General features: G+C 40.5%; 1 protein-coding gene across 2 annotated transcripts in view; it reads left to right on the top strand.

Moving 5' to 3' along the window:
- Window positions 1-984: 984 nt before the first annotated feature.
- The window catches only part of LOC140453080 (11-beta-hydroxysteroid dehydrogenase type 2-like), a 59,715-nt gene continuing 49,902 nt past the window's right edge, over window positions 985-10,797 (top strand). Inside the window, exons 1-2 of one of the 2 annotated variants that reach the window (XM_072547469.1) lie at window positions 985-1,418; window positions 4,813-5,025. In XM_072547469.1, the coding sequence (XP_072403570.1) occupies window positions 1,136-1,418; window positions 4,813-5,025 (496 nt within the window). In that variant the 5' untranslated portion in view covers window positions 985-1,135. The remainder of the gene's footprint in view (window positions 1,419-4,812; window positions 5,026-10,797) is intronic. The other variant, XM_072547468.1, reaches the window with a different exon arrangement.

Here is a 10,797-nt window from a genome sequence, read left to right as displayed (position 1 = left end):
AGACTGTGATCTTTTTGCACTGCGCCTTAGCGGCAGCTGTCCCAAGCTTTACTGCATCCCTCAGCATGTAATCCTGGATGTTGGAATGTGCCATTCTGCAACACTCAGTTGAGATCAACTCCTTGTTTTGAAAGAGTACAGTCTAGTTCCAAGTCAGTATAGTGTGTGACTTAATGGGGGACTTTCAGGTAGTGATGTTCCCATGCATTGACCATGCTTTTACAGTTATGGTTGAAGGCATTCTCCAAGGTTTCACTGTATACCAACCTTTAATCACCTGTCTTGCCCCTACATTGTGAAGATAACATGTGGCATTGCTCCCACTTTTGCATGGCCATTTGGAATGCAAAAAGAATATTCCTGATTGTCAAAAAGCCATTCAGTCCATCTTCAATATTTTTAAACTCATAAACAAAAGTGTTCAAATAAAAAAATTGATCACTACTTTTGTTTTAGCATTCCTGTGATTCCTCTCCTGTATTTGTCAGTGTCACTGCCCTGGAGATAACCTTAACTCTGTGGAACTCAGGCAGATTGGCAACTCTACCGATTTCCATCCCGCTCACTCGCCTGACTGTCAATTTAAACAGCTAGAAGCTGGGAAATGGGTCAAAACATGATAATGACATCCTGCCAAATAACTTGTTAATTCATGCCTGGCCCTCCCACTTGCTCTGTAAATTATGAAAATTTCTATTTAAAAGATTCTGTTAAATTTACTTATTTTCGAGGGTAGGCTTAATTCTTAGGTTCTGCTGTTCTGGTCTTCAGTCTTTTACAGCTGAACGCCTTAGTTAATGGTTGTCTCAAGTCAACTTCACATTTTATTCTGTGAGGTTACAACAATTTAGGAAATGTCTTGCAGAATTGCATTCTCCTGTACGTCCATCCCTTGCCAGAAATAATTGCACAAGTACATGTTTAGCAACATAAAGTGAGTGCTTCATGATGCCCGACAGGACGTTATTTGTGAGGTCAAATCGAGGAATATTGTTTCACAGAACACTGTCACATGGATAGCTGATTGTTACTCGTCAGAGTAAACTCGGGATTGGTTGGTTGAGAATGTTTGCCTCTGCATTTAGGTTCATTTCAAGCTAAATGCCCAAGGAGACCGCAGGAACTTCCGGACGAAATGGAGGAAAGCAGCTCCCTATCACTGGGCCTGTATGGGCTCCTCACTGGGGTGCTCGGGGTAGCAGTTGCCTTCCACTTTCAGAAATCTGAAGCACGTTTAAACTTGAGCGCCGTCAGCAGTGTCTCTTCGCTGCTGTTCCTGGTGGGTGCGTCCCTGTGTTCCCTTTACTTACCGCAGGCCATGGGATTCGTGTTTTTCGCGATCTCCTGCTATCTGGTTTATCGGTCATTCTGCTCCGATGGAATACTTTCTCCGGAAGGGAAGGCTGTTCTGATCACTGGTAAGCGTTAACGGAATTGCGCACTGTTATGTTAAATTTAAAAGCATTCGCAGAACTTGCAAGACTGGGGCGAAATGAGTTGCCCTTGGCTCGAGCAGCCAGAAGTTTGGCTGGTTGAATTTGTTTCAGTACTGACATCATTTTATGTGTTTTGGTTTGTTTGAATAAAGTCAAACTCCAATGTTTGATTGTTTCCTTAATCTGCTACTGTACAGAACCGAACTGCGTTTGTGACTATATGTATGTACAAAGACTTTTTTTAATGAATGAATAAATTACATTTTTCAAGTATTAACATCATTTTATGACTTGCGTTCCATAAAAGCTCGTCTGCAAGTTTCATGAAAATGATAAAGTGTAATCTGCATTGAGAACAACATGAAGTCTGATAAAAGTCTCTACCATCTTGCCCAAGCATAGGGCTGCTCTCTCATTAGAGAGAGTTTAAAGATCACAACGCCAGGTTATAGTCCAACAGGTTTATTTGGAAGCACTAACCTCGAGAGCACTGCTCCTTTGTCAGGTGACAATGGGGTGTTGTAGAAGCTTTAATACTAAAGTTTTGGGATTAAGTACGTGTGCTTACTTCAAAGTATGTTTCTCCGTTTTTTTTAAAATCAACTCTACTCGGAAATGAATAGTAAGCTGACTATCGTGCACTTCCTCTGGTTTTAAAGTTTGCTCTTCATGCAAAGAGCTTTGTGATCATGATCCAAATTCATCCTTAACTAATGCAACTAAATAGCTACAAAAACATAGTTATTTTGGAACCATGGTATTAGAAGGCAATGAGGAAATACAAGTGCTTAAAGTTTTTCAATGTCCTTCCTTTGGTCCACAACAGACAGAGGCTAGCTAGCTTTTTAGTTTGTGTTGCCAAGGAGGCAGTGCTGAATGGCCTAGTCCCATTCTCCACTCTTCAATCAAGCTTAAACTACAGTAATACCAATTGACTTATTTCAATGTTCTTCAACATTCTTCAGTTAAACAGCAGTTCCATTGGAAGGAGATGTCAAATGAGTCCTGTCTGGCCTGTTACATCTGACACTATTCTATCATTGTGAAGGTAATGTTCCTCTTGCTCAACATCGTCCTCTTCCTCAGAAGATGAATGCTGCCACTTTAGTAGCTCCTCATTTTCCTTTTTTTATTTGCCTGCTTCAGTTGCAGGATCGTATGTCTCACTCAGTCTGCAGGCTCCAGCAAGCACCTCCCCAGAGCTGTTCAAACATTGGCAACTCCTCGTGAGAAGGCCTACCATCTGGTTCATGATGGCCCTAATGGGATGAAGGTGTTACACTGTATCAACACTCAGCTGTAGTCAGAGCTTTGGTACTGGAGTCATCAAGGAGAAAGTGAGGACTGCAGATGTTGGCGATCAGAGCTGAAAATGTGTTGCTGGAAAAGCTCAACAGGTCAGGCAGCATCCAAGGAACAGGAGAATCGACATTTCGGGCATAAGGGCTGATGCCCGAAACGTCGATTCTCCTGTTCCTTGGATGCTGCCTGACCTGCTGTGCTTTTCCAGCAACACATTTTCAGTACTGGAGTCATCAGCCATGGTTGGAAATGGTAACCTTTGTTCCTCACCAGACATCCTTGTAAGGCACCTACCTCGATACTGTCCTGTCCTCTCTGGTCCAGGAACTCCCCACATACATTTGGGATGCCACCCACACCCTCCACCTCCTCCAAGACTTTAGTTTTCCTGGCCCCCAATGCCTCATCTTCACCATGGACGTCCAGTCCCTCTACATCTCCATCCACCATGACCAGGGCCTCCAACCCTCCATTTCTTCCTCTCCCGTCATCCCCACCAGTACCCTTCCACTGACGCTCTTATTCATTCAGCTGAACTGGTCTTCACCCTCAACAATTTCTCCTTTGAATCTTGGTGCCTGTTCTGCAGCTATATGAGTTTGTTGCTTATCCTGGCCTTGCAATCTTGTATGTTGCTGTGCAATTTCCATGGCTATTCATTGTACAATGGCCACAGTGATAATGACACCTGTCTTGGGTGAACCCATTGGTCCCAATTCCAGTGTGCCTATGTGGGGAATATCAGAAACAAACCGCTTCTTAGTAATGTGGGCAATCAGCAGTCACTGCACCCACAGATGACAGTTTATCATGTTCTTATATTTAAGGACATCCATAGGATGCCACTACATGGACCTGACTTTATTCCAATATATACAGTGCAAGCCATTTCACACAAATACATTCGGGGACTGATCCTACAATAATTTCAATGACAATGAGTTCCCCACCACAATAGTGGCCCCTCTTAGACCCTTTTGCTTTCAGTGAATAAATGTTCAGGACTAACCATGGCCAATCCCTGACTGACTTGGAATGATAGATATGACGGATGAACCAGATCCCTGATTCTGCATCTCCCTGACTGGTTAGTGCTATTCCCTGGACTGGTTAGACCCAACATGCAGGACTGACTGAGAAATCTCCTGAGACAGTAATGATACACACTCCTAGCACCTAATTGTATCAAATGGTTGACAGACTGTGTTGAATCCCCTGGATTGAGATTAGACCCTGCCCATGCCTGATGTAAGGACTACTGCCCTTAAACTTTTGGTCGTGGCCTATTGGTTGTAATACATTAAGTGTCTGCTGCTTAAGCTGTTGCACGTGCGTCAGGTGTGATGCCATTCAGCACTGTGTCCACCTGCTTGATCATGGATGGTAAACATGGCAAATGGCTTGGCTTTCTGTCTGCACTAAAAAGCAGACTACCATGGGGCTGTAATTGTAAATGAGCAGGCAAGGTGGAGATGCTGTGAGCACCCATTAAGCACTGAATACGTAAATGTGAAGGAAGTAAGTGAAAAGCCCAAAGATGCACCTAATTGTGATGCAAGATAGATGCCTATCCCTGTGCCTAGAGCAGCCTGGCATCAATATAAGGTGTCATCGGGCTCCAAAGTGCAGCAGTTAAATGGTGAACTATGTTGTAAGTGAATCTGAGATGTGCCATGATGTAGTCAAGCTGGTAACTCCGAGGAGACAGAGCTACCAGGTACCTGCCTGAATTTCAAGTGGGATTTGGCACAACTCAGCACTGAAACTAGCAACCTTCGTAACTGAAGCATGATTAAGTAGTATCAAGATACCCATGTATGCAAATGGGTCCATTGCTGTCTACTAGCAATATTCTCATCCAGTCATTGAAACCCTTGTGGAGTTCCGGACATTGATAATCTGACTTCCCCATTCTTATCCTATTTTCCTAACTGTCTCACCTTACCACTTTGTTCAGATCCTGAGAAGATTCCATCCATTCTGTTCACTTGAAGAAAATAATTAGATCATAATGTCTTGGCATGCCTTTCTTCCGTTTCAGCCAGTTAGAAGCTTATTTTTGCTCTTTATTTAGGTTGTGACTCAGGCTTTGGACACAGTTTGGCCAAGCGACTCCATTCACTTGGTTTCCATGTGTTTGCACTGGTGCTTCAAGAGAAGAGCGATGGCGCTCAAGAACTCAAGTCGGCCTGTTCTGATCGACTCATCGTAATTGAAATGGATGTGACAAATCATGCAATGATCCAAGAAGTTCGAAAAGAAGTTGCAAAACAACTAAATAACCGGGGTATGTAAACAATATTCTAGTTAGCTTTACTGAACTATTTTCAATTCAATGATCAAACTGTTTCCAAAATTCAGAGCGTTGTATTTGACTGTTATTGATTTGCAGCTGTGAAGAATGTAGTTATTATTGTCAGTGACAGATTTTAAATAAGTTCAGGGATTTCACAGCAAATAATTTTAAAATACACAAGGAAGCCATATGTTATCATCAATTGCCAAGTATCAGAATTATAAAATGGATTATTCTCTGATGCCAAGAATGAATGCTATGATACGAGAATCTTTACCAATCAGACCTACTGAGTTTTTCAGAACAATTTAGCAATGCAGCCTCCAAAATGTGCTAATTGTTTAATCAGAGACTTGTACAATGTTGTACAGCTAGTGGGAAAAACTAAATGATGATTTTCATGTGAATCCAAACTAACCACTAAGTCTGAAAGAAATCATAAGTATTTTTCTTATTATAGGAAACCGTGCTCTTCACTATCCTTTCCTTGGACACCTTTTGTTTTCCTCCTATCTTTTGTAATCTTCTTCAGCCCCACAATGCTCATTGATAGTTGTTTCTTTAATTTTGAACCCCTAAGCATTTTTAATTATAATTGCTGCACTTTTGGTGGCTAAGCCTTTAGCTGCCTTGACCTAAAGTGAAAGCATTTTCTCCCGAAACCACTCTGGCATATTTTCCTTATTTAAGACACTTCTTAAAACTTCAGTTTAGCTTTTAGCCTAATATCTCTTTATGGTCTTCTTTTGAGTCTTCTTCATAACACTTCTGTGAAGTGCCTTGAGATGTATTCATGGTGCATCTGAGGTAAGAAAATAAGTTTTCGTTTTTATATTCTGTGTTGGATAAAACTGTATTGCAGTTTGTTCAGATTCACCTAAGGTTAAGTCAGAAACTTCCTTGGCTCTAAATAGGTCTTTTGAATTTAAAAGAAAAGAAATACTAAAAATAAACCATGTTCACTTTTATGGTCTGTCCTAAAAGATAATTTTGAGAGCTTCTTCAAAGATTGTTTTGATACGCACTACTTGTTTGGAGAACTTTACAATCAGCTTAGCTTCTAAAAAAAAAAGTGAGCTGAAAGTTACCTTTTTTTTGGTCAAGCGTCAATCTTGTTTAGTTTCACAGAGGGTTTCTCACCACAAGGCAAATTCAGATCTCTCATACCTTAGCAGATTTGTCATATTAATTACCTACCCTATCAATCCATGGCATCCCTGTCACCCGATTCTAGCCCAATTCAACTTCTTATCATTCCCAGAACAACCTGCCACTCACTGGATGCCCCAAAGGACTAGTTTTTCTGGTGCCCACATTATCTTTTTTTAAAAGCCACTGTAGAATCAGATATTGGCAATCCAGCATTGTCCTTCACTGTCAACATAAGGACACAACAGCCAGAAAGCCAAATTGCTGTTGGAACATCGCTGGTACAACTGATAGTCCCTCACACTCACAACCCCATTCTCTGTCCCTAGTCATTGTTTAACCATCAGGTCACACTGTTTGTGTTGTCAGCTAAAATTCATCAAACCACCCTCTCTACCTCACCACTACTCTGTCCCCGGTACCCACTGCAGATGCACATATTGTCAGTGTCCAATAGGGGGTCATCACATACCGGCAAGCAATTAGACTCTTCCAAAAAGAACTCTTTGTTCACAGTCAACAAAAGTAAATACAAACAGAATGAATAGTGGCTTCAGATTGCCCCCACAATGTTGATACGATGACTGTTCTACAGTCTGATTGCCTACTGGACCCAGCTGTCATTTACTTGAACAGTTCCTGTCTGGCTTGTAGCACCTGACACTGCCTCTGGACTTGCTGTTAGGCCTGTTTCTTTCATTGACCTGGTAAGCCAGCATTTATTACCCATTCCTAATTGTCCAGTGGGCAGTTAAGAGTCAAATACATTGTGAGTCTGGAGTCCCATGCAGGCCAGAGCAGACAAGGGTGGCAGTTTCCTTCCCTAAAGAACATTACTTAACCAGATGGGTCTTTCCCCTGACAATTGATTCATGGAAATCAATAGACTCTTAATCCCAGATTCTTTTATTAAATTCAAATTCCACCATGGCAGGAATTGAAGCCAGGTTTCCAGTACATTACTTGGAAAAATCTGCAGTACACACTTGCAAAAGTGTGGACTGCAGATGTGCTGTAGGTAGATCCACAATGCCAGTAGGGAAGAATTTCAGGATTTGGATCCCATGACACTGAAGGAATGGCAATATATTTCCAAGTTAGAATGCAAGACAAGGCAGCGATGCTCTGAGCATGCAGGCGCTACATAAGTGAACTTTAAAAGAGCATGCAAGCAACTCTGAGGTGCAGCCTGGTCCGGTCCATGAGCTGAGTCCCTGTCACTAGTGCACAATGCTCTTGCAGCAACCTTGCAGTGTTAATTGCAGTTGCACCCTGAAATGCAGGTTCCAACTTTGTCAGCATCCCGCAAGTGGATTGGAACAGTAACGTGAGGATCCTCTGGGGTTGGTAGTAATCAGATGGCAGTGATGATGGATGAGGGCTGCGTGGAACCCCTGTCTATTGGGGCATGTGTTGAGATACTGCTGCATGAGATAATGTTGTGGCTGTTCAGACAGTGGTGAGCTGGTGTTGCCAGGTACCCACATTGACTTCCATGTAGAGATTTCTCAATGTCTAGTTTGGTAATGGCAGATGAAAAAGTAGAAAGCTGCATATTAATGGGGTGATGCCTATGGTTAATAAAATTGCTGGCAAGACGTTATCCCACTTTATGGGCAACTCACTTCTGCCTACTGAGAATATCGGCTTGTCACCCAGAACTTGGTTAAAAGATGCAGCAAGTAGTTTCCACCCCCTGAGATAGGCCTAGTTAGAATTTTAATGCAATTGTGCCATTTTTATCATCAGAGCCCAGATCAGTCAGGCCCCTGTCAGATTCCATCCTATGTCCCTTACTTATTAATGGGAATCAAGGGAAAACTGGCATCCTCTAAATGCTCTCAAAATAAGGGTATAGTTTCAAATTTATGTGCTGCCTTAAACTAATAACAATTAGCATTTAGCATTGTTCTGAAAATGTTGACAAAAACTACATTTTGAGAATTGTGTTTATAAACCATTGTTAAGATGCTTCTTGAATGCTTGCTTGACAATCTGCTGATTTACAGTATTGATGAAACATATATAGTTTCAGCCATATAACAATGCCAGCAAGCATTCCTGTGAGACTGTGAAGGCATATGTTACATTATTTTGACAAAAGTACTGCTGCTGAATTCAACTTGCAAGAATCAGTTAATCTGTGGTTGATATTGTAGTTCATAAAAGTTGTATTGGTCAATGTTGATAGGACTGGGTCTCATTGTCAAGTTACCAACATTTATTACAGGACTCAGGAGGGGAGTTGCACAATATATGAATAATTAGTATTTTTCTGACAGCAACCTTCAGGACCAGCTGTCCCAGCTAATAGGTCACTAATAATAAATCCAAACCAGACATCTTCTCTCTAGCTGACTGAGATTTGGATTTTAATTTTTGGTTAAGAGAGAAATGTTAGTGCAATAAAATTTCAAGTTCTCAGCAAATATATAAAAGCCACTGTGGTTTAACCTCAACCATAATACCATTTCAACAGTATCTTTAATGACAGCGTTCACAAGTCACACCTGGCTTGTGTTTAACAACAAATAGTTCTTTCTAGTCTTCTTGCATTAAAGGGCAGGGTCCCATTCCACAAAAGAATATAATATTTAACATTGTTATCTCCTCTATAAAGAGCCTAGAACAGTAAGTACAGCAGGTCCCAATAATTTGGAATCTGGGGCCTTGTGATTTTGGTCCCTCCCCCTACCTCTTTACACTTGAAGACCCTCAAGAACATTACAGAAATCAAAACACCATTGTTCAAAATGCATTGTTTTCAGTCTCCATTCCCTAGCTAACAACTCAATTCCTCTTCCTGACAGCAGTCTCATATTAACTCAATCTGTTCACAACATTGGTAACATTGGGCCCCAAGATGAGATTTCAACTAATTATTCATGTCATCAATGATACTGCCTACTTACACCCTGTTGGGGTGGAATGGCCAAATGATTCACTTGATACTCAGGCGTTCATTTCCAGTATCAAAAAGTTGATTGAAATTATGCCAGTGGGAAGAAACTCTGAAAATCCAAAGAGCTCTTCATCAAACAAAGGAAAATGTACAATTTATACCTTTGGCTTGTAAATGTTAAAAGGTAGGATGAAACAATCATTAATTTATTACATATATTTCCAATTTAGCTAATCTTATAACTGCATGGCTAGCAATGGACAGGTTTGTGGTCAACCCCCGGTCCTCCATGGTCTTATGATGTTTCCCAAACTCTCTAATTTCCTTTAGTGGGACTTTTCCCAATGGACACAGTATTCAAGTACATTCCTTTCCAGACATTTCCCCGCTGCATTGTTAACTGCCGATTATCATATATACTCAATTAAAAGTCAATCTTTTTTAAAAGGGTAAAAACAAGGACTGCAGATGCTGGAAACCAGAGTCTGAATTAGTGGTGCTGAAAAAGCACAGCAGGTCAGGCAGCATCCAAGGAACAGAAAAATTGATGTTTCAAGCAAAAGCTATTCCTGATGAAGGGCTTTTGCCTGAAACGTCTTTTTTTTTAAAAAATTTTTTTTCTCTCTTTCTGCTCCTTGGATGCTGCTTGTGCTTTTCCAGCACCACTCAAATTAAATCTCATTTAAAAGTCAACCCTATTTTTGGCCAAAAATGCTGGAAGTTTCCATATATCTCATGTAAAAGTTGACCGTATTTCTTCACAGGTAACAGATCGACATTTGTCAGTTAAGATATTATCCCATATATAAATGTTGCAATGAGGAAACAAACTTTTTTGTGCTATTGTGTTTTGATGTACAGTTAACACTAATTTGGCGTAAAAATTTAAGATGCATCAGGTCAGAGTTGGGTGACAACCTCCCTTTGTGTGCAGTTCTGGTGAGTTCAATTCCCCTTTAGCACTCAAATACAGTCATATACATAGCTGAGGTTTTGAAATTTCTTCATTTTGTGTAGAAATACCCTCTGGAAAAGAAAATTTTTAAAAAGTTGTGTTTAAACTGCAAATTATTGAATTTGCAGAGAGGACAAATAACTTTGAAGCAGCAAGAGAATTTTGTGTTTCAGAAACTTGAGTGACTGGAAAAAGGTATCTAACCAATTTCAGACAATGCTAAAATGAAAGTGTGCCAACAGAGGTAAACCTAGCAAGTGGTCACTCTCTGAGAAAAAATAATGCTGAGTGGATACTTGAAAATTGTCAAAATAGAAAATGTGTTAGTTGAGGCTATCCGAATCGATGTGCAAAATGATTCCAACAAGAATAGAATTTCAGACTTTAAGGCAAATGCTGGATGAGGCACAAGGTTCATGAGAAGGCATGACTTAGTACATCAGCAGAGAACTGAGATTGTACAAAAGCTGCCTGCTGAACTAGAAGATATGATATTACAGATTAACCATTTAGTAATCAGAAATTGACAGAAGAAAGACTGCAAATTATCATGCATTGGGAATATGGTTGAAACACCTATTATTCTTGACATGCCAGAGAATCAAATCTCATTTAGAGATTAACTGGGCTTCTGCCAGTAACATGGTATATTGGACTGTCTCATAAATTTCAGCCCCTCAAAATTAGTATTCGTGTAATAGTCGACCCCATAAATTGAACTTTAAAAGTCTAAAAGTTTATATATTTTTTTAACAAT

Source organism: Chiloscyllium punctatum, chromosome 26 (assembly GCF_047496795.1).
Source record: "Chiloscyllium punctatum isolate Juve2018m chromosome 26, sChiPun1.3, whole genome shotgun sequence".
NCBI lineage: Eukaryota > Metazoa > Chordata > Chondrichthyes > Orectolobiformes > Hemiscylliidae > Chiloscyllium > Chiloscyllium punctatum.
The sequence above is the reverse complement of the archived record's forward strand: the minus strand, read 5'-3'. Positions and strand labels throughout refer to the sequence as shown.